This window comes from Helianthus annuus, chromosome 3, assembly GCF_002127325.2.
Source record: "Helianthus annuus cultivar XRQ/B chromosome 3, HanXRQr2.0-SUNRISE, whole genome shotgun sequence".
Taxonomy (NCBI): Eukaryota; Viridiplantae; Streptophyta; class Magnoliopsida; order Asterales; family Asteraceae; genus Helianthus; species Helianthus annuus.
The window spans coordinates 130,209,659-130,234,439 of record NC_035435.2 but is presented as its reverse complement, the minus strand read 5'-3'; the positions used below and the strand labels follow the sequence as shown (position 1 = coordinate 130,234,439).

Here is a 24,781-nt window from a genome sequence, read left to right as displayed (position 1 = left end):
CTTGAATGAATCTCCTATAGTATCCCGCGAGCCCCAAAAAGCTTCTAATTTCCGAAAGGTTCTTCGGGGGATTCCATTTTGACACGTCCTCGATCTTTGACGGATCCACCAATACCCCGTCGGCACTTATGACGTGGCCAAGGAATTGTACCTCTCGTAACCAAAAGGCACACTTAGAGAATTTCGCATACAGCCTTTCTCGTCTAAGTGTCTCTAACACTTCTTGCAAATGGTGTGCGTGTTCAGCTTCACTTTTTGAATATACCAAAATATCATCGATAAACACAATGACCGACTTATCCAACATTGGCTTGCAAACCCGGTTCATGAGGTCCATGAAAGCCGCGGGTGCATTTGTTAGCCCAAATGACATCACGAGGAATTCGTAATGTCCGTATCTCGTGCGGAAAGCCGTCTTCGGCACATCTTCTTCCTTGACCCTTAGTTGGTGATACCCCGATCTAAGGTCAATTTTTGAAAACCAATTCGCACCTTGTAATTGGTCAAATAAATCATCTATCCTCGGAAGCGGGTATCGGTTCTTTACCGTGAGTTTGTTTAACTCCCGGTAATCGATACACATGCGCATGCTTCTGTCTTTCTTTCTCACGAACAATACCGGTGCACCCCAAGGAGACACACTCGGCCTTATGAATCCCTTGTCAAGCAGGTCTTGAATTTGGGACATCAACTCTTGCAATTCCGACGGTGCGAGTCGGTACGGAGCTTTTGCTACTGGTTTGGCGCCCGGAGTCAATTCGATCCCGAACTCTACTTCCCGTTCAGGCGGTATCCCCGGTAAATCCTCCGGAAACACATCTTCATAGTCTCGTACTACCGGTACATCTTCAATCTTCCGTGATTCTTTCTCGGGCTCATTTGCGTATATCATGAATGCCTTGCATCCTTTCTTCATAAGCTTGTGAGCTTTCAACATTGAACATACTATAGGGTTACCTCCTTTTTCGCCATAGATGGTGACGTGTTTCCCGCTCGGAGATGTTAGTTTTATCTCTTTACGAAAACACACGACTTTTGCATGATGCTGAGATAGCCAATCCATACCAATGACTACTTGAAATTCCCCCATTGACATCGGGATTAAGTCTATCAAGTATTCTTTATTGTCGATGCTTAATTTGCAGCCTCGACAAACATCACAAACTATAAAACTTTTGTTGTCCCCTATTTCAACTTCTAAGGGCACATATAATTTCGTCAATACAAATGAAGGATGTCGAATAAATCCATGCGAAATGAAGGATTTATTCGCACCCGTATCAAACAATACACGTGATGGAATTGAGTTAATTGTGAATATACCTGAAACCACATCGGGTTCTGTCTTCGCTTTAGCCGCGGTAAGTTGGAAGGATCTAGCCTTCGCTTTAGGAGCTTCTGTTGGGGACTCTTTTGTGTCTCACTTTCCCACCAACTCGGGGCATTCAGATTTCTTGTGACCGGGTTGATAACACTTGTAACAAACAGAAACTTTTCCGGGACATAGTGATGCGGTGTGCCCCGTCTTCCCACATACTGGGCACGGCTTGTCTTTGAAGCGGCACTCACCTTTGTGCCCCTTTCCACATACTTTGCAACTCGGCGACCCGCCTTTAGCATCCACTTTCTTTCCCGATTCAGCAGTTCTAGCTTTCTTTGTAGGGCTTGGATTCACATCCTGTGCCCTTCCTTCACCTCTTTCCACTTGTTTCTTTAACTCGATTTCCCGTTCCCGGGCGGTGTTGATAATCTCCGTGAGGGTTTCGTATTTTGACGGAGTCATAAATTCCCGGTACTTAGCACTCAGCATGTTGTAATAGTAATATATCTTTTGTTCTTCAGTGGTGACTAACTCGTCACAAAATCTGAGCTTATCCATGAAGATGCCCGTGATCTTATCGGTTGTTTCACCCTTTTGTCTCAGCTGGATGAATTCTTCTTTGATTCTGTTAATAACCGCTTTGGGACTGTGGTGTTTAAGGAATGGTACCTTAAACTCGTCCCAAGTCATAACCCTCACCGCTTCGGCTCCCATTTCCTTCTTTTTGTTATCCCACCAATCCTTGGCTTGATTTCTCAATTGACCCGTTCCGTAAGCAACAAAGTCACCTACGTCACAATGGGTTCGTTCAAACACTCCTTCAACATCACTTATCCATCTTTGGCAAATTATCGGGACAACCTCCCCGTTATAGATTGGCGGTTTACACGCCATGAATTCTTTGTACGAACATCCTTTGCGTTCTCCCGTTTTCTCCTTCATAAGGTTGACAATATCCTCCAACCTTTTAACTAGTTCTTCAACAAGTGACAACACCGTGTTTTGAATTTTGTCTATAAACCCGAATAGGCTTCCTTCAATTGCCTTTCCTACCTCTTCGGCAATTGTCTCTTTCATTTGTTTGGTGCTTGTTTGCACCGGATTATCATCATTCCCATCAGACATCTTGAAGCTGAAATGTTTACATTTAAACGTTAAACATTTCATTTATAATATTGCTTCATTTATTTTGGTTTAGCCAAGTTCCCAACTTGCTTTAACCGTTCACATTCAATGCACTTTCCGGGTTTGAGTGTGTTAACACACTCTTCCCATGCATCTCAATTTATTTCTCATACTTACATAAGATATAATCTACTAACATAATTAAGTTAATTCTTACCAGATGATCGATCAAGCTTAAACCAAACACTTTGTTGACAATCTTAAGCTCTGATTACCAACATGTAACACCCATCTTTTATTCGATGTAAATATGCGACATATATGTATAAAAGGATCATTTTATACCATAAAATCCAAAAGTAGAGTATTAAAGTAACAAACATTAGTTTTCTACTGACTAATTTAAACATCCAAAAGTTGTTTAGCTAACAAGTTACATCATAAACATTGTTTAAACCGAGTTAATTTATGCGGAAGCTTCAAAAGTATGTGTTCGGTTCTTCAAAAGCTTGTTTGATCGTCATCCGTGATCCTTGAGTACCTAAAACTGAAATGTTTACATAAAACATTTGTATTAGAATGCTTAGAAATAATACTTGATCGAAACTACGATCGAAGTGAATTTGAATATTTACAATTATACAAAGTTCATAAAAATTCAGGCTCTACCGTAACTTACGGTTCCACCGTAAGTTACGGTAGTCGATTTACAACAATGGTCCACCGTAAACCAGTAGACTCCCACCGTAAGCCTCCTGACCTCCACCGTAAGTTACGGTGACACCGTAACTTACGGTAGATCCTGCACATATGAGTTTTGGCTTTTTGTTTGTTTTGCCCACATACTTTCCTCGAATCCTTGTTCTAACAAACCAACATATTAATTCTTGTGTTTTAATATTTCAATATTTAATAGATAACAATAAACAATTCAATCATATTACGAAGCAAAATCCATGCTTTATTTGATTATTCGACCCGCTTGGCTCGTCTAAGGAATCCTCCCATATGACGACTACCAACGAGTTCCAACCAAATTTGACCAATCATTCAATATAGCGACATCACCGCTTTTATTCAAAACAACCCTTATTCTAAAATTCAACTACACATATTATAATCATCAACATTTACTTAATGTAACGGGTCAAGTTACATACCTTAGTGCACGCCCTTCAACCGCAAATCACCACCGGCTTGTCCACTTGACGTTCCGGTATCCTTCCCTATAGAGTTCATTTATGATATGTTTAGAACTCTCTTTTAAATCATAATTCGCATAATACACCGAAATACTCTAATTATGCGTTTAAACTTGGAATTTCAGTTTTAAGCCTTCTTAGAGGCATTTCAACAAACACTTCAAGGGCAGATTTTTACATGATTGAACATCAAATCCCTAGTTTATTACTTAGCCCAAATTACACATCAATCAACCATTTTACATGATTGTTAGCTTCTAAATTTCTGAAATCACTTCAAAATTGTCAAATTACACTAGAACAACACCCAATATCCTAGTGTTCATCAATTTACACATAACCCGTTAATCACCTACAATGGTGTTCATAATCTTCACTAAAATTTAACATAATTTCAACTTGTATTTGCCTGGAGTTTGTCCCTAGACACTATAGTTGTTCCTAGATCATCATAAGACACACATGCAACTAACAATTCAGATTTTCCCAATTACATGAGAAATTCAAGTTGAGGGTTTTCATGAAATTTTACATACCTTGTAATCCTCTTGTGATGAGGATCAGTAACTATGCTTTAATTTCGATTTCAACTTGGATTAAGCCTTCAATTTGCAAGTTTAATGAAGTTTGAGGGTTTTGGAAGAGTGGGGATCGCCCCTGGTGTGCTTGTTCGACCAGACACCTCCTTTTGGGGGTGTTTGGTTTGTTTTATTTACTTAATTAAAATTAAGTTTCAATTTTTACAACTTAAGCCCCTCCACTTTGTTCAACATTAAATTTAGTTGCATTTAACCCTACTATAAGTTATTTCTAGACTTGTAACTAACTAGGTTAAAATTTCTAGTTAGTAAATTCTTGTTTATTTATACTTTATAATTCTAATATAAAGTTTTATATTTTTGGGGTGTTACAATATCTTTGTTTCAGTTTTTGGGGATCATGTCGATGATTATTATCTAATTGGGTATCTATACCTTTGTTCTTGGAGATTAACCCATCTCGAATCGAGTCTTCTATCTTGTAGTATTTCAGTTTACAATTATAAAATCTATCAGTTAGTTTTGTTTGATTTTAGGTTCTTCTATCATTTGGTTCCATTGCCAGGAAACGAACCCGGGTCTCTTGGGTGAAAGCCAGATTTCCTAACTGTTGGACAGCAATGGATCAAGAATATGAAGAGATAAAGGGGCAAAGATGGTGTAATGTCTGGTGATTATGAGGGAGATAGTAGGGTGGGGAAGCTGAAAAGCTCGATGAAAATAAATGCTTCATTAGAGTTTGCCTTTAAATTTTTTGTTCCTGTTTCTAGTTTTGTTGTCTTGTTGAATATTGGTTTTTGAACGTTTGTATTGGAGACCGCCTATCTCGAATCAGGCCTTTTTATTCCTAAATCCAGCAAATTAATCTTTTTCATCCTTAAAATTTATCAAATCTCTTTTTTAAAGCTCTACTTTTGCTAGAATTTTATTCATACCAACAAAGGTAATTTATCTTTAGTGGCACCCAACCACAAGCTCCACTCCTCATCCTATTCTCCCATTAATGCCTAACTAATATCCATTCTTATTCCAGCAACAACGAACCTTTCACCTGTTTGGTTTTTCCATCTCCATCTATCCTTACCAGGTGCAAAGCTATACTCCTTTAACTCTTTCATCAAATCCGTCAACTGCATCCATTCTAGTGTACTCCTCGGCCCACGTTTCCAGTCCCACGCCCACACACTTTCGTTTCCCAGCCTATTTACACAGTCCTTCACGTCACAATTTTTGTTATTTGCAATCGCAAACAGCGTGGCATATCTCTCCTTTAAAGGCCCCTCCCCTAAGCATAAACAAGTATATCAGATAGATAATATCAAATAAAAGTATAAAAATCAACAAATCTAATTACTTAATACTAATACTACAAGCAGGTGCATAGGTAGTGAATTGATGGATCAATTCACACATACCATCACTATGAAAAGAGCGTACTTTTTTATATCTGGATTAAGTTTTGTCTTGTGAGATTTTCTTAGTCACATTTAAACGAAACAGTATAACTAATCTGATATGTGCCATTCGTGGGTTACATGACACGTCCACCTCACCTATGACAACATGCATCCACAAAGAAAATCGTGAAGACTGCTGCATTATTTCTTTGAGTTATTGTTTAATTACATTTTAGTGGAGTCCATCTTTTGGTGGCTTAGTGGGTTTTGTCGGTTACATGCCTTGTTAGTTTTCTTTGTTTTGTAAGCCTTTTAAATGGAGTTGATGGTTTCACAATTAGTATGAAAGAAGAATATGAAAATCTAATTACTTTTCTAAAGTTCTTTTTGGCTTCGTCTAATTTCTTTGGATCATTCAATTCCAACTTGGTTCGTATTAATTGGTATCAGAGTGGTCTTGGTCTTGATCCACATCAATGGACGCTCAAACTGGAAACGAAGAGGAGAATTACAGCTGATGTGTCTTGCCCACCTCATAGAAGTGTTATGGAGAATAAAGTTGATAAACTCATGGTGCATGTTTCTACTAATGCACCTACTGTTATTAAGGAGCCACTAGAGAACAAAACTAAGGAACTTGTGGTGCCAGTTTCCATTAATGCCCCTACCTTGATTAAAGAAATAGAGGGTAAAATCAAGGCATACGTAGTCCATGTTTCTCGTCATGACCATTATGTGGCTACGGAGGCTAAAACCAAGAAACGGTGGTGTTTTGGCGAGTATTCTCTGGATGCCTCCAAGGTAACCGAGTGGCAACCGCCATGGTGTCTTGATACTACTGTATAGATTTAACATCATACTACATATGTTATTAATGGTGTATAAGGAGTAGTAACTTGTCAAAGCGAGAGTATTGTAAGAAAAAAAACAAGGAAGTTTGGGTTTTATTTCTTTTTCTGCTTTTCAATACATCAAGGAAGTTAGTAAGAAAAAAACACAGCCAAATAGCCAATGAAAGCTAGAAAAATGTTAAATTGTTGGGACAATTTATAGTTGAACTATGAACTCGTTCTTTGCATAAAACCTTATGCATTTGTGTTTAATTTTTCCCTTGATGCTTCCATATTGACAAGATCAGTATTGTTGGTCAGAAAATTCTTGTACCATTTTGCAGAAAGCTTTGGCGTTCGAGTTAAGGTTTGTCGATCCACATAGTGTAATCCGTACTTTACGTCATAACCCTGCAACCATTCATAACTATCCATAAATGACCATGCGAAATATCCACGTACATCTGCTCCCTCTCTGTTATTTCAAACAACAATGCTTCATATCAGTGCCACACTTTGGCTTTTCAAGTCAAATATGCATCTTTAAGAATATATATGACATAAACCAAGATTTAAGCCGACCTAATTGACTTGGCTAATGAAGCAAGGTAACTGGCATGATATTCAATTCGCTTGACGTCATTAATTAGTTCATCAACTCTCTGTTCGTGCACGTCCGGTGAAGAATACCCTAAAAAAAACGTATATACTGAAACGAGTCCATATGTTGTTAAACATGAAAATGGTGATACTAACCATTTTCAGTAATGAACATGGGCTTGTTATTATATCGAATCTTGATAAGGTTAACAATCTCTTCCATGCCTCTAGGAACAACATACGATCCTTCTACAGCCGTCTGTTTTTTGCAATCAACAAAAATGTCATTATATCAACTAAACAGTGTTAATAAAAGATTGCAACTTCCTACATGTTCACCAATTAGCACACCATCACGCTCTCCAACCGTCCCCACAAAACCTTGGATTGCACAATTCTCAGTTGCAGAGCAACTAGAATTAGTACAATCCTTGGCGTATGTAGTCGAATAATGGTTGATGCCAATAAAATCTATGCTATTCTTCATAAAATTCTTTTCATCGTGGGAGAAGCTTGGTAATTCATAACCAAGGTATTCCTTAACTTCTTCCGGGTAGTCTCCAAATATCAAGGGATCAAGTGTCCTGTTTGATGATAACAAGTTGAACAAAGATCAAATATTTTCTCGTGTTTCTTTATTTATCTATGGCGAATATATATATCGAGAAAGGTTACCAGCCAGACTGAAAAACAAATGCCCTTCTGGCAGCTTGGTGATCGAGTTCACTATTCGTTAGTGGTTCATACATTTTACTGTTAACAGTGAGACCAATTGAGCCACCTTGTTTAGGCTGCACATACACACCAACAAGTCAAATAAACAAATCCGAAAAAGTTCAATTAAAAACTTGAAATTGACTCAAAGTTAGTTGATTGCCTGGAAGTATTCATGATATAGCTTGGCTGCCTTGCCATGGGCCAACAACATATTGTGCATAGCGATAATAGGCTTGACATCTGAATTCCCATCAAGACAGTTTCCAAAAGGCCCGGAACAATGGAATGGTGGAAAAACCCCCAATTCGTAAGCCATTTCTGCGAGTAATAGAGGTTCGTTTATGGTGATCCAATACTTCACTCGGTCTCCAAAAAACTTGAAACAGGCATCTGCAAAATATATAAACTCTTCCCTACCAGTAAAACAAATATTACACATTATAAGCCGTCAAACATCTAAAGAAGTGTTGAAACAATGCTGTTTTAGACATACTGCATTTCAGGGTTTAGCCAAGAACCATATATGTCTTCAAGTTCTTGAGGAAATTCTACATGGTGAATTGTCACAAATGGTTCAATTCCTGTTCATATTAATCAAGATCCATAAAAAATGGTTCTAGTGTTAACCATCAATCAATCAAATTTAACTTTTATATTTATTTTAATTCATAGCACCTTTGAGAATCAGATTGTCTATGATCTTGTTGTAGAACATGATGCCAGCAGGATTGACTTTACCAAACCTTCCTCCTGGTCAACAAAACACAAACAGTTAGATAAAGTTGAGAAGATAATGAAAGTATGGTAAGACTGGACGAAATACTTGGAAGAATTCTAGCCCAAGATACCGAAAATCTGTATGCTTGTATCCCAAGGGAATGCATCAACTCAATGTCTTTCTGGATTACATAAATCAAATTTTCAAATAAAGAAACTGGTATAAGAAAAATCAACGAGGTTGATCAAAGATAAACAACAATTAATGAACCAAGAACATATACCAAGAACATATACCAAGAACATGTGATAATGATCATCTGCAATATCTCCATTCTCCCCATTTTCTCCACAACCTAATAACAATGATAGTGGAATCAATATTCAGTAATCAATATATATATATATATATATATATATATATATATATATATAGGTAGAGGATCCTGTAAAAAGTGCTCAAAGTGTAAGAAGTGTGAGAAGTGTATTATAACACTATATATAATACTATATAACACCATATAAACACCGTATAACAATATGTAACACCATATAATACCATATAACACTATGTAACACTATATATCATTATATAAAAAATATAACACTATATGTTGTCTGATAGCATGTCTATGATAGATGTATAGTGTTATATTTGTTATATAATGATATATAGTGTTACATAGTGTTATATGGTATTATATGGTGTTACATATTGTTATACGGTGTTTATATGGTGTTATATAGTATTATATATAGTGTTATAATACACTTCTTACACTTCTCACACTTTAGGCCCTTTTTACACTATCCTTACCCTATATAGATATATATATATATATATATATATATATATATATATATTCATAACTGGAAATATAAATGGATTTGTGGTATACTATTACTAACCCAAAGAGTGACAAAATACATCCCAGTTGCTTAAGGATTTTGCATCTTCAAGATAGGCTCCTTCAACCTGTAAAACTTCATTGGTTAATAAGTGATAAAAAGCTATAATAATGATGAGGGAATGATAAAAGATTGACTTGGTATGCAGAAGTGCCGGTTCCAAAGAGAAACCCGGATGGAAAATCGGATCTTTTGATTCGGGTCTTTTCATTTTCTTCAAGTATGAATCCTCCATCGCTATTGGTGGAGGCTTCAAGAAGTGTTGCAAGAGCATAAATGAGAAAGAAGAGAAGAATGAAAAATATATTCGGTTTCATAATAGAACATGAATCTTTCTAAATTTGTTGACCAATCAATATATGCTTATTGAAGAGGTAACATTTCCGAAACAACCGGACCAACAGAAAAGAGTTAACAAGATCCAGCAGGATCTTGGAAAACAACTCTGGAACAAGAAGAAAGACAAATCAAGACGGCTGCCAGCCGGACCATGTCACCATCTATGTTACACAAAACTACAATACTTGTTTCTGTTTTTTTAACATATTATCACCTAACTTTGTTTTTTTAACATAAAGAATTAACTACTAAAGTAAATTACAATATGAGGTGTGGAGGAGGGTAGTCATAAAAAGATGATCTGCCACGTAAATGTCTATGTAAGCGGATATGGGGATAAGCCTAAGACTATGGGATATGGGGCGTGGGTTGGGTACAAACGCCCAAGTCACCACCCCGGGTGGGCTTGGGTTTCAGCGTGGCCCCTTGGGCGGGGGTTTCAGCCCGGGCGTTGGGCGGGCCTAGCGGTCTTCCGTGGCCGGCTCTCATTGGCTGGGTTGGCTAGGCTATAGATGGCTAGGCTTTTTTTTTTTTTTATTTTGTGTGTATTTTCATAATAATTGAAAAAAACTAGTTGATTTTATGTCCGCGCGTTGCGACGGGGATCCAATGACTGCAAAACGCGTGTCAGCAACGGCAAGCAGCTACCGAATATCAAAAAATAAATAAAAATGACATGGTAAGGATAGTCACTCCGTTCTAAAAAAGATTTTAAATAACCTAATATATAATAATAGGACCCCACACGTCCTACACGTTGGAAATTCGGTTGTTTTCAGTTCAGTTATTTCGGTGCTAACACGTTAAAATATGGATGAGCTCGGTACCGATAACGGCACCGAAAGTACCGATCCGGAAAATCATCGAAATTAGGTACCTGCATCGAAAATGCTCGGTATTGATACGGTATGGTATTTGACGGTAAAAATCAATAAATACAGGTATGGTGCTAGACCGGTGTTGAACCGAAAGTAACGATTCTGAAAAGGCCAAAAGGTGGGTACCAAACTGGTGTCGAAAATGATTTGGTATAGTAAATTTGGTACCGATACGATACCGGTTTGATTACAGGATTTGATACGATTTGCTCATCAATAATCTAAATATCCAAGTTAATTTTACATGCTATAATTCATTCATTACAGAAAAAGACAAAAAAATGAAGCGAAATAAGTTGTTGTGTATATAAAATCTCATTCAAATGGAATACAATTTACTTACTGTGTGTATGAAAAGTAATCTAAACGGTGCAATTACTTGCATTGTTACGTTGCTACAGGATTTGATGAGCTCGGTACCAACCGGTACTGAAAATACCGTTACCGAAATCCCCAAAAGTGGGTACCGGTACTGAATATACCTGGTACGGTACGGTTCGGTACCGGTCGATACTGGTACGACACCGGTATTTGAGGGTAAAAACCGGTGAATACCGGTGCCAAATCGGTACCGAAAATACAACCGGTTTATTAAATTTGATACTGGTACCGGTACCCGATACCATTTGCTCATCACTTAGTGATGTTACTATTGATTTAATTATATTTTTAATATATAGGCCCAAAAGTGGGTACCTGTATCAAATATACATGGTACGGTACGGTTTGGTAACGGTCGGTACTGGTACGACACCAGTAATTGAGGGTAAAAACCGGTGAATATCGGTGTCGAACAGGTACCGAAAAACACCCGATTTGATAAATTTGATACCGGTACTCGATACCATTTGCTCATAATTATTATTATTGTATTAATTGGTTATTATAATATTATAAAACAACTGTTCATTCATTTGTATTATTATCATATAGTAATTATAACATAGGGCCAACCCACGCGGGCTAGCCACGCCCCGCCATACCGACTGAACATGCAACTGACCAGCGGTGCCCCTCGAAGTCCACGTGTCAACCTATGCCCCAAACCCCCCACCCCACCATACCCCACAGTCTAAAAGGGATGGACTTAGGGTGTGGGGATGGGCTTCCATATATATATATATATATATATATATATATATATATATATAATGTAAGTATCTATATAAAACCCACTTTACTTTAGAAAACCCGGGAAACTCAAAGCTCCCGATGTTTTTTTTTCTTGAAAAAATTTACACATGTTATATACATGTTTTTAAAGGTTTTGGGCAAAAAAAAATCAAAAAAGCGCCGAGTAGATATTTTAAAAAAAAATAAACAAGTTTTGGTGTAACATATGTTACAAATATGTTAGATGAATGTAACATGTGTTACACCAAAACTTGTTTATTTTTTTATAAATATCTACTCGGCGCTTTTTTGATTGTTTTTTTGCCCAAAACCCTTAAAAACATGTATATAACATGTGTAAATTTTTTCAAGAAAAAAAAACATCGGGAGCTTTGAGTTTCCCGGGTTTTCTAAATTAAAGTGGGTTTTCTATACATCCTTCCCCTATATATATATATATATATATATATATATATATATATATATATATATTCAGATACGTGTCTTCTTTTGCCTTTTTCTTAGCTAGGTGTCTTCTTTCCTTAAAAAAGAAATATCGGTGGCTTTGATACCATTTAGGGTAGTAGTAGCCGAAATATTTTGTCGGTTCAAAATCGTTACTTCATGTAAGAAATTATCAAATTAGTTTAAAAACATATCAAAAGTTCCTATAGTTGTTATTTTTATTATCCACATATTGTATATTTAATTTATATCTTATAAAAACCTAAAGACATAGCACATAGTATATCTAATTTGAGATCAAATTTTATACTATCATCAAAGAAGATCATAAATTTTAATTAAGGTTTACTTTTGTTTGTAAAATATTTCCTTACAAAAACTAAGAGTAACAGCTATTTAGTGATATTTCAAAATTAAAAAGAAAAAGGGTCCAATATGCTTCCGTACCTCTTTCCCGTTTTGACCAAGATATCGTCGGGTTATACCAAGAGTCTTTTTACTAGGCTCTTTCAGACCAAACCTAAGTGATCTTAGCTAACTCCTCTTTGGCTCCTTCAGCAATATTCAGCACAACCTGGTTTCGTTTCCTAACTCCGGTGTAAAGAAAAAAGAAACAGTTTGATGTTGGAGGATTTTTCTTATTAAGAGAAAAATATCTCTAAATAAGGATGAATACTCTCAGAATTTATAAGGAAATCAAAGATTTTTATTTCATGATCGAAATTTTACAAAGGGGAAATATCTTACAAAAAGAAAAATAAAACACTCTTGAAAATACAAAGACTTTTAGTACATAAGGGAAGACTTTCTAAGACTTGAGTAAAGACCGATGCCTCTCCTTCTTCCCCTTTTTCCCTTTTTATAGGCTTTATTTATGATGAGTCTTCACGTTGCAAGATATGTGTCTTCTTTTGCCTTTTTCTTAGCTAGGTGTCTTCTTGCCTTGAAGTGTCCCATCTCTTTTTTTCAAAGTTGCCTTGGGAAGACATTTAAATCTGCATCTTTTGTCTTTATGGTCATGTGAATCTTATCTTCTCCTTTTCCAAGGCCAAATATCAAAATTTTGTACATATCGTTTATAAGTTTAGAAGAGAATCTTTCTTGATAATTAGGTGTTTAAACTCACATGTTTAAACCTTTTAATCTATCCTTAACGCCTATTCATTTGAATTTAGGCTATCTCTTGATGAGTTGGTACTCATATTGTTTTTATTATGAGAACATGACGGGCAGGTTCCAGGAGGGTGTTTCCTATATTGACAAATCTTATACTGTGCCTCTAGACTTGATCTGACTGAACTAGTTTCTAACAAATTTATCTTGCTATTTAAAAATTTTATCGCTGCATCTGGTGATTTTCGGGCCAGAGCAATCATAACCGGAGAATTTTTATATTCTCCTCCATAAGTTCTAAATAGTTTTTTAAGAGTAGATTCCATTCCCTGAATTACTACTCTTATCCCAATAGCTCTTTTGTAGTGAATATCATTTTCATTAAAGTTTGTAAATTCTCTTCTTTTGGAATCGATTTTGCAGGAGAATGCTTGACATTTTTCAAGATGTAAAAAATGATAAGCAGGGTAATAATAATCATTGTAAAAATCTGGTCCTACAGATAAAAACTTTAGGACTAAAGTATCTCTAGGGGTCATAGTTGGGTTGTTCTGATAATAATTTTTTACTGAAGTTGTTACCCATCTTGGTAAATCTAATAATTCAGGAAAATCAGGTGATGTAAGATAAATAATGTTGATGGCACCAAAATCGTACCAATATCTTATCTCATCTGCTGGTGAACCTTGTAGATAATTTAATCTAGGGTATACCCCTGTGAAATCAACATACCTTGACTCAGTTTGAGCAAGGCTGTATAGCTCTATCATTTTATTTCTTTGTCTAGAAACATGATCTAATAATAAAGGTTGTTGTAGGGTAGGAATTTGTGGTTGGAGAGGAATCTGTTGGAGGACTTTTTCAAATGTGGTTGTTTTATCTGAATGAGGTTTAAAAGAAAATTTTTCTCTTACCTCCTCTTCAAGGTCAGGGTCTGGAGCAGTTTCCATAACATGATCACCAGAAGAAGTAGATGGAATATCTATTTTTTCTAAAATAAATGACATATCTACTTTTTCTATCATTTGATGTTTTATCATAAACTTCATCTTCATACTATCGAACTCATACATGGTAACTTTGTTACTTATCATCCTGAAGTGGCTTTTCACCAAATTTTTTATCTCTGCAATGTGTTCGGGAATAGTTTCAATTATATCTATCAGTTCTCCCATATCAGTTGCAATTTCTTTAATTGCTTGTATCTGTTCGTCTATCATCTTTAGACGGCTATCAAGTTGTTGTCCTAATTCTTCCATCTCTAGTCAAGAAATCTACCAAAATATTTTTATCAGATTTTATTATTTCAATATCAAAATTATATTCAGATAAAAGAGTTTGCCATCTTATGAGTCTTTTATACTCAGATTTAGAAGGCAAACTATTTTTTATAAAAGCTTTTACCTGGGTATTATCAGTTCTTAACAGAAATTTGTTAGGTAGTAAGAAATAATAAAACTTTTGGGAGCTTCTAATAACTGCTAGTAATTCTTTTTCATTAATATGATATCTTGTTTCAGTGTCACTAAAAGTCCCTGAACAGTATCTGCAAATGCTTTCACCAATTTTTTTCTTCTTCATAGTTATAATCTATCCTTTTAAGTATCCTACTCCAATAATATTCTGAAGCATCAGTTTCTAAAATTAAAGCATCATTTTCCTTGGGTAATTGTAATTTTGGTAACCTTTTACAATATTCTTTTATCTTTTTTTACTTGTTCTTCTAGACCTTTGTCAAAATTAAATTCTTTATCCTTTTTAAGAAGAACTTGAAAGGGTTTTCTTAGAGCTGCAAGATTCTCTATGAAATCAGAAGCATAATTTAATATTTCAAGAAAACTTTGAACTTGTTTTTTATCACTCAATTTATTTGGGAAGTCAGTTATTTTTTTCCAAAATATGGCTTTGAAGTTCTATCCCCTTGCCATCTATCTTCACTCCCAAAAAATTTATAGTTTCTTGTAACAAACTAGTTTTTCTTTCCGAAAGAGCTAATCCATGTTTTATACATAAATCTGTAAAAGTGTCAAGATGTTTTAAATGTGAATTAATATCAACTGATAGGATTAGAATATCATCTATATATACAAAAATAAAGTTATAATTTCTAAATATAATATTCATTTTTCTTTGAAATATTTGAGGAGCATTTTTCAATCCAAAAGGCATTACAAGCCATTCATATTGCCCTTGAGGAGTACAAAATGTTGTGTATGCAATACTATCAGGATGCATTTTTATTTGCCAAAATCCACTTTTGCAATCAAATTTTGAAAATATCTTTTTGTTTCTAGTCGAATTTATTAAACTTTCTTTATGAGGTAAAAAATATCCATCAAAAACAGTATTATCATTTAGTTTCTTATAGTTCATTACCATTCTAGGTTTACCTCTTGTAATCTCAGCGTGTTTTCTTACCAAGAAGGCAGGAGAGCTGTGTGGGCTATGACTAGCTCTGATCAACTTTAAATCTAGGAGTTCTTTTATCTGGGACCTAAATTCTTTTTGGTCTTCTGGATTGTATCTCATTGGTTTTACTCTAATCTCCTTATCTTTATCTTTGATTTCTAATTTTGCTGTTATCTGATTTTTATCCCAAAATTATAACGGGTTACTTGTATAACATTGTTTTAACTTATCTTTTATGTTTTCTATATGGTTAACCAATCTTCTTAGATTTACTTGATAATCTAAGGGTTCTTTTAAGTAATATTCCAAGACTGGTATCCCTTTTTCTAATTTTGGATTTTGTTTGTATCCAATATCACCATGCTGGCTTGCGCGTGTTGGAAAGTTGATTGGAAATTTTCTTCCATATGCATTTTTTATTCTTTTAACTACTATCAAGTGATGACATGGTGTTTTTAGTATAATTTAGTAGGCTACTATATCAAAAGTAATTTTGTTAAATCTTTCTAAAAAATCATTTCCTATCAATACATCTGATCCAGAATTATAAAAGTAAAATGGTGGACATTTAACCATATATGATCCGATTATTATTATTGGATTTTTTATTCCTCTTTTTAGGGGAACTATAGTTTTTGAAAAGCTAACTCCATTACATGGTGTTAAATTCTCATGATATTCCTTTGGAAAGTAATCTGGTTTACAAATACATAATCCTGAGCCACTATCTATATAAGCAGCAAAGTATTCAGCTTTGTAATCTTTATAAGTAATACCTACTGGAATATATATGCTTTTAGGGCTTGTCATTTTGGTGTATAAATCATTTTGCCATTGTATGTAATTTTTAATCCGTAGGAGGTTATTTGATATGGTTTTACATTTTCTAAGAAAGTTAATCCTAACATGATTTCTAATGAATCGTTATTACCTATTAAGAGTCTTAAAGGAATTTTTTTCTTCTCCAAACTTTATTATGGTTTCCACAACTTCGTTACTTTCATGTAGTTCACCATTAAAGTTTGTATATTGATGGGGTTCTTTTAATGGATATTTTTGTAAATATTTACAAATTTTATGGTTTATATAATTCCCATTAGCACCTGTATCTATTAGCATGTTTACTGCCGAAAATCTTTTTCCATTGAAATATTCTCCTTGAATTTTGTAATTTCTTACATTATCTTCTTTTTCGCTAATTATATCATTATATCTACTTGAATTAGTCATTCTCAGAGGATGACTTATTACCTCTTTGTTTGAGAAAAATAATTTAAGGGTTATCTGGTTAGATGACATCATTGGTTAATCTTGTAGATCAAGACTTAAAGGTCTTGAATCTATTTCTTCTATTTTGGGTAAGGTTGGTATTTGTATTTGACAAACATCGTTGAATAAATAAGGAAAATCAATAGTGTCTTTTATACTAAAACATTCAGAATGATGAGTATTTGACACTGCATAAGATATAGCATATATAATAGAGTAAGGTTTATTTTGTTGTTTAAAGAAATCTTTTCTCTTAAAGTCTTGTAATAGACTTAGAGTTTTGTCAAAATCTTTATCTTGAATATTGTAGGAAATTCTAGGATAGATATTAAATTTCAGTTTTCCATATTGTAAATTTCCTCTTAATATTCCAAGGCATGCTTCTACTCTATTTTGTATTCTATTATCCATGACAGCTAATTCTATAGGGGTATCTATACCTTCTTTAAAGGTGGATTTTATTATTATTTGAATAGCTCCTACATGTATCTATCCCAAAGTGTTTCTTATTTCTGGTTTTATCTTTTGTAATTTTTCTTGGATATCTTTTTTAGATAATAAAGGTATCATAACTTTGTTAGATGTTATGTTGATTTTCTAAAGCTCTTTCTTGAATATTTAGCCCATAATATAGATGATGATCTCTAGGTTTTATTCCTACTTTTTGTAAAGTATTCATTTTGAATCCGAATGATTTGATAATGAGAAATTTTCATGTTGTATTTGTTTAAGCTTTTTCTTATCTATTAATACTTGTTTAAATTCTCCAAATTGTTCAGTTTGGCAATCAATTATATCATCGTCTATCTTACTAGTGGAGGCTATATCAAATTTATTCATCTTCAGATGTTCTGTATTCTGTTTTAGTTAATATAAATATGCTTTCATCAGAATCTTCATTATGAAAATCATTAATTTGTATAAATTCTCCTTCATTCGTCATTTTTTCAATGTCGACATCTATTTCAAATATTTTGAGATTTTTATTAAATTTCTTAGGACATTTATTTGCATAATGTCCTTCTTCATGACAAAGAAAACATCTACACTTTTTAGGACTTTGTTTTCTTTTATACGTAGGTTTGAAAGTCTTTTTATATCATTTTCTTTTATAAAATTTTGTTTTACGCTTTTTGAAAAATCTTTTTCTAAAATGAGTTCTTTTCTTATATTTTCTTTTTATCTTTCCGTAATAGTAAGAACTATCACAACCTATCATTAAAGGCATTTTTGGGTTACTACAACATAAAGATATTTTTCTTTTTAATCCTTTGCTTAATTTAGCTAATATGGCATCCCCACACCACTCGCTTAATTTGTCTCTGACGTGTGTTATCCTTTTTCCTAAGGTATCTGATGTTCCTGGGTTATAAGTACTTATTAGTTTTTGTCCCCAACGATAAGGTATTTTTGCAAAAAAATAAGGGTAAATAATTACCCGTATCAGGTAATTGATTATATATATGGTAATAATAACCTTGAAAAACACAAATATACCTATCAATTTCACAAATATCACATAGTTGTAATCTTAGTAAAGCTGTTAAATATTTTTTGTATAGTTGCTGGGTCTCTTATTATATTACCCTCTCCACAAAATTCTATTCTAAAAGCCTCTACAGCTCTTGTTATTATGTTGGCCAAGTCTTCATCTGAATTAAATATATATTGTTTAGCATCAGGACTTATATTTTGCCAATATCTTAAAGCACTATTTAATAGAGTTCTTTCTAAAAATCCTTTTATTGTTTCAATATCCATTTTATTAACAGAAACGGCTATTAGCGGTTTCCCATTTATCAATCACTTCTTCCATGTTATTAACACGATCTAAATCTAAATATATTCTGAAAGGATTTATTGGTTCATTTTTCATTGCAGGATAAGGCCTATAGTTATCTTCCGGTCTCATAGTTGATTTTATAGCGGCGTATCTGACGGGTGGTCCGTTGGACAACCCTTAATCATGTTAAAAGACGAATTAATCCTTCACTTAATCGCGTAATTATCTTGAATTAGATGACTACGGTTGCTTATGTTTCAGGTGCGGTTCGGGAGCTTAAAAGGGATAAAACGCAGCTTTGGAAGGTTTGGAGATGAACGGGTCGTGCGTGGGAGGAATGAAGAAACAAAACACACAAGTCAGGGCTCCACCGTAAATTACGGTGGCCCTAAAAATCATGCATGCCTGCCGTAACTCAGTCTTTTCCCACCGTAACACCTTGAAGACCACCGTAACTTACGGTAGCACCGTAAGTTACGGTGGAGGCTGCGAGGAATTTCGTAACTGCCTTCATTAAAACCGTTTTTGGGTGTCTTTTCACATTATCTCATCATTGGACGTTTCTCTGGCATCTTAGGGGCGATTTTAGCTGATTGTACTTGGTTCCAAACAATTTCTAACATTCGGTTTATGTTTTTGATTGATATGAACATTAAACTTGTTGCTATGATGATTCACCAAGCTATGTGCGGCTAAGCTTATGGTGATCATCCTAAATTGAAGGTTTGTCTAAGACTTTTGTGTTTGGATTAGTATTTCTAGAATAATAGACTTGCAACATTGTTTGTTTATTATGATGTGTGAATGCTTGTTTGTAAATTGTTGATTGATGTTAAGATCATATTCTAAACTGTACGTTCTTGGTGTCGCTGACAATCGAGATATCACGGGAGGGATTAGGGTTGGATATTAGTCAATTGGTTATCGGGTAACAACCTCGTGTTTTCATAATCCGAGTACTTAGTTCCCTTTTATCACGAACAAACAATCATACATGAATCATGTCTATGTGATTCTTTCTAGTTAATTTAAACACAATTGTCAAAAGCAAACCAGAAGTTTAGGATGGTCGCTTTCTCCTAATCTGTTTACAACCAACCTTTGATTTGAGTTATTTAGTTAATTTTAGTTTTAAAACCAACAATCCAAATTATTGATTTTTACTTTCTACAATTAGGTTAATTTTAGTTAAAGTGCAACGCTATAAAATAAACGCATTTTCCACATACTCCCTGAGTTCGATACCCATTTACCACTATCTATAGTTGTTATTTGGATTAAATTTGATTGTGACCACGACATCACGTCAAATTTTGGCGCCGTTGCCGGGGAGTAGTGCGCAACGTGTGTTAATTTAGTAGTTTTGTTTTGTTATTTTCGGGTTTACGCTGGTTGTGTTTAGTGTGCAGATACTTTCAGGTGTATGCATACTAGAGGCTCTCACAAGTCGTCACCACTATCGTTCGATCTGGAAATTGAAAGGACATTGAGGCAAAACAGAGTTCTATTACGAGAAAACAGAATTGTTAGTTCACCTACTTCACCCATTACACCAAGAAACATCATGCAAGAATCTCAAGTACCACCCACAACGGGTCAAACGACCTCAATTTTCACACCTACTGCCACACAACCATCACCAAACACCACTATACCTAACACCATTACCGAAGTCACACCAACCAATGCCACGCAACCAATCACTACCCAAGTTGAACCCACTATTACCTTTAATCCTTCTACCACAATCCCACCACTTTCCCATTTCTTTCCCCCAACTACGGGTCAATCATCCTCTAACTTCACAATAGCACCAAATTCAACTATTGTGCATGCTACTTCATCCTTTAGACCACAAAACCAATCGGGTTTTCAATATTCAACTCTTCCCTTTGGGCAATCTTCGGGAATTCAAGGGGATGGATATGACAATGGGTATGAAGAGGAATTTAGGGGATACGAAGAAGAAGGCTTTTACTATGGGGGTGATGGAGGATATTTGGGGTTACAAGGCGAAGCGGGTCAACAAAGTCAACCCATTCAACAAGTTCAAAATATGGGTAGACTACCGGTTGGAGTGCAACACATTAGACCGCAAGGGCCACAATTGGTACGCCCTACACCGCTACATCAAGTGCAGCCTCAAAACATGCAACCTCAATTTCAAGGGCCGATTCCACAACAACCAATGCATCAACATCAATATCAACCACCGTTTGCTCCTCAAGGACCTATGCAAGGGCAAATGGGTCAACCAAGAGCACCATTGGGCGCCCCTCAAAGACATCAACAGGAAGTAGTATGGGGAATTGAAGCTCACTTCCGGCCCATTATTACTAACAATCCTTCGCCGGTAGTGATCCCTCATCGTGCGGATGGAAGAACCTTTGAAGTTAGAACAACAGCTCTCCAAAGTTTACCAAAGTTCGAGGGGTTGGCAACGCAAGAACCCTACTTTCATTTGGAGACATACGACTCCATTTGCAACACTATTGGAGGTCAAGGGTTTTCTGCGGATGATGTCAAGTTGGTTCTTTTCCAGTTTTCCCTTGAAGATAAAGCAAAGAGATAGTTTCACACATTGCCCTCCTTGTCCATTTTTACATGGGCCGACATGCAACAAATATTCTTGGATGAATATTACACTTCTCAAAAGACCAACGATGCTAGAAGAGGTTTGAGAAGTTTTCAACAACAATCGGGGGAAATGTTTCACGAAGCTTTTGAAAGGTTCAACATGATGTTACGGAATTGCCCTCATCACGGGATTCAACTTTGGGAATTGTTGAATGCATTTCATGAAGGGTTGAGTTCGGAGGATGCACGGGAGCTAATGTCAATCACTAATGGTACATTCGGTACCAATTATGAACATGTTGATTGGGCATTCTTAGAATAAATGGCGGTGAATTCGAAGAGAAAAGCTCAATCGCCAAGGCGGGCAAGGCATGTGACACAAAGGCCACAAGGGCATGGAGTAGAGAGTGGCAATGTTCAAACCACAAACCAAGTGTACAACGTGTGTACCAATTGCAATGAAATAGGCCATACGGCGGAAGTTTGTGTAGTGGGAGTGGTTGATGAGCAAATAGAAGAGGTTAATGCAATTCAAGGAGGGGGTGGTCGAAATTTCAACATGAACTCCAACACATACCACCCCGGGTTACGAAATCATCCTAATTTCCGCTATGGGAACGCGACGAACCAAGCTAACCCAAATTTTCAAGGAGCTCAAGGTAACTTTGCACCTCGCCAGCAATACAATCAAGGCAACTATAGAGGTGGAAACAATTATGGGTACCAAGGGAAATTTCAACAAACGGGTCAAAGTGGTTCGGGTCAACCCTCGTCAAGCGGGAATGAAGTTATGGATATGCTTCGGGCTATGCAACAAGATATGCAAAAGCGAAATCAACTTGATGAAGTTCGAATGCAAAAGGATGAAGTTCGTGACAAGAGCATTCAATCACTAACAACCCAAATGGGTCAATTGGCAACCGATGTGGCGGAATTGAAGAAAAGCAAGGGTCAACTTCCTAGTGACACTAAGGTAAATCCTTCACATGGTTCGTCACGAGGTAATGTTAATATTAGTCATGTTAGTGTTTTGAGAAGTGGCAAAGAATTTAAGGCCAATTTGTCACCGGGTGTGGTCGAGGGGGTAGTTGAGGATATCACGGGTAATGAAAGTGATGATGAAGTTTCACCGGTTAAACCTAAAGAATCAAATGTTAACAAACCGGTGTTGGGTGAAAACGAGAAAAGTGAAAAAGTTGAGGGTGAACCGAGTCAAGTCCCATTTCCATCGGCCTTGCTTGACCCGGGTAGAAAAAATTTTATTGCATCAAGAGGTCCCCACAAAGAAGAATTATGGGACATGTTTAAACAAGTGAAAATAAATCTTCCATTACTTGATGCAATAAAACAAGTACCCGCTTATGCTAAATTCCTTAAGGAATTATGTACACAAAAAAGGCAACAAAAGAAAAAGATGCCGAAGCGGGTAGACTTGACCGAGCAAGTGAGTGCAGTTTTGAATGGGGAGCTTCCTCCTAAGCTCCAAGATCCGGGCACGCCATTAATTAACATTCAAGTGGCTAATTTTCAAATGGCGAAGGCGTTACTAGATCTTGAAGCCGAGGTTAGCATTTTACCGGGGGGCTTATATGACCAATACGATTTTGGTCCGTTAGCAAGGGTGGAGACAACGGTTGTTTTGGCCGATTTGTCTCATAAGTTACCCCGGGGATGGTTCAAAATGTAATTGTTAAAATTGATGAGTTTTATTACCCGGTTGACTTTCTAGTTTTGGACTACTCGTCCGCGGACCCAAAACAACAACAAAACGTAATTTTGGGTCGGCCATTTTTGAGCACCGCGCATGCTGTGATCGATTGTAGATTTGGTACAGTCGATATGACTTTTGGAAATCGAAAAATGTGCTTGAATGTTTTTACTAACAATTCTAATGCTAATGGTGTTGATGAGTGTTTCATGGCAGATTTAGTTGATGGATGCAACCCGCATGAGTATGAGGAGGATGGTATGGAAGTTTGTTTGTGTGATTTTTCTGAACAGGTACATGCTTCTGCACTACGGGTTGAAGAGGAAAAACAGGATGCCATGGCTTTGAAGGAAGGTCGACTGCCATGGACTCACCAATTTGAAAGCTTGCCGGTGGAAATAAATTCGGGTACTAAACCGTCATTGGAACAGCCGCCAAGGTTGGAGCTCAAAGACTTGACAAGCCACTTGAAGTATGCGTTTTTAGGGGATAATGATACATTGCCGGTCATTATTGCCTCTTATTTAGAGTTGGTGCAAGAGCAAGCGTTGTTGGAAGTTTTGAAAGAAAACAAGGGAGCTATTGGATGGACGATTGCCGATCTCAAAGGTATTAGTCCATCAATTGTCATGCACAAAATTATTACCACCGAAGATGCAAAGACAACACAAGAAGCTCAAAGGAGATTGAATCCAAACCTACGGGAGGTAGTAAAAAAAGAGGTAATCAAATGGTTGGATGCGGGAATTATCTATCCGATTTCGGATAGTGCTTGGGTGAGTCCCACCCAAGTGGTGCCTAAGAAGGCCGGTATTCAAGTAGTCAAGGATGAGAACGGTGAACAAATTGCCACCCGACCGGTCACCGGGTGGTGTGTATGCATTGACTACCGAAAATTGAGTGCCGCCACTTCTAAGGACCATTTCCCGTTACCTTTTATTGACCAAATCATTGAAAAATTATCGGGTCAAAAATATTACTGCTTTTTGGACGGGTATTCGGGTTACAATCAAATAGCAATACACCCGGATGACCAACACAAGACCACCTTCACTTGTCCATATGGCACTTTTGCTTTTCGGCGAATGCCTTTTGGCTTGTGCAATGCACCGGCAACTTTCCAACGATGTATGATGAGTATCTTCTCGGGCATGGTTGGAGAGTCGCTCGAAGTATTTATGGATGACTTTTCCATTTTCGGCACTAGTTTTGAAGCCTGTCTCAACGAATTACAAAAAGTTTTAAAAAGATGTGTTGAGAAAAAATTAGTGCTAAGTTGGGAAAAAAGTCATTTCATGGTGCAAGAAGGCATTGTGTTGGGTCATGTAATTTCGGAAAGGGGAATTGAGGTGGATAATGCAAAAATACGGGTAATAGCATCTTTGCCACCTCCGAAAAATGTTTAGGGTGTAAGATCATTTTTGGGGCATGCAGGATTCTATAGGCGTTTCATAAAAGGTTTTAGTGTTATTACAAAACCTTTATGCAACTGGTTATTAAAAGATGTCCCATTTGATTTTACAAATGAGTGTATGCAAGCTTTTACTGTTTTGAAGGAGCACTTGGTCAAAGCTCCTATTTTGCAACCGTCGGATTAGTCAAAGCCATTTGAGATCATGTGTGATGCAAGCAACACTACTATTGGTGCAGTTTCGGGTCAACGGGTTGATAAGAAGCCGGTGGTGATTTATTATGCGAGTAAAACTTTATCCGAAGCGCAACTGAATTACACCACAACCGAGAAGGAATTATTAGCGGTGGTGTATGCTT

The 24,781-nt window shown here is 36.1% G+C and overlaps 2 protein-coding genes across 4 annotated transcripts; one reads left to right on the top strand and one right to left on the bottom strand.

Annotated features, from left to right (window-relative positions):
• Window positions 1-6,500: 6,500 nt before the first annotated feature.
• Window positions 6,501-9,858, bottom strand: LOC110872435 (beta-glucosidase 18). Of its 3 annotated transcripts, none has more exons than XM_022121230.2 (12): window positions 9,495-9,858; window positions 9,358-9,424; window positions 8,746-8,804; window positions 8,555-8,630; window positions 8,407-8,481; window positions 8,225-8,312; window positions 7,892-8,144; window positions 7,690-7,805; window positions 7,346-7,598; window positions 7,171-7,273; window positions 6,997-7,105; window positions 6,501-6,889 (listed from the first exon to the last, which is right to left on the bottom strand). In XM_022121230.2, the coding sequence occupies exons 1-12, from the start codon at window positions 9,672-9,674 to the stop codon at window positions 6,670-6,672; spliced, it is 1,599 nt and encodes a 532-aa protein (XP_021976922.1). In that variant the 5' UTR covers window positions 9,675-9,858; the 3' UTR covers window positions 6,501-6,669. The 3 variants fall into 3 exon arrangements, with proteins under 3 accessions (XP_021976922.1, XP_021976923.1, XP_035844360.1); XM_022121231.2 differs by having other exon boundaries at window positions 8,225-8,279; XM_035988467.1 differs by having other exon boundaries at window positions 8,733-8,804; window positions 9,495-9,633.
• Window positions 9,859-21,625: 11,767 nt separating this feature from the next.
• On the top strand, window positions 21,626-24,466 carry LOC110869752. The gene is made up of 4 exons (XM_022118976.1): window positions 21,626-22,304; window positions 22,428-22,867; window positions 23,305-23,568; window positions 24,446-24,466. The coding sequence occupies exons 1-4, from the start codon at window positions 21,626-21,628 to the stop codon at window positions 24,464-24,466; spliced, it is 1,404 nt and encodes a 467-aa protein (XP_021974668.1).
• Window positions 24,467-24,781: the final 315 nt, after the last annotated feature.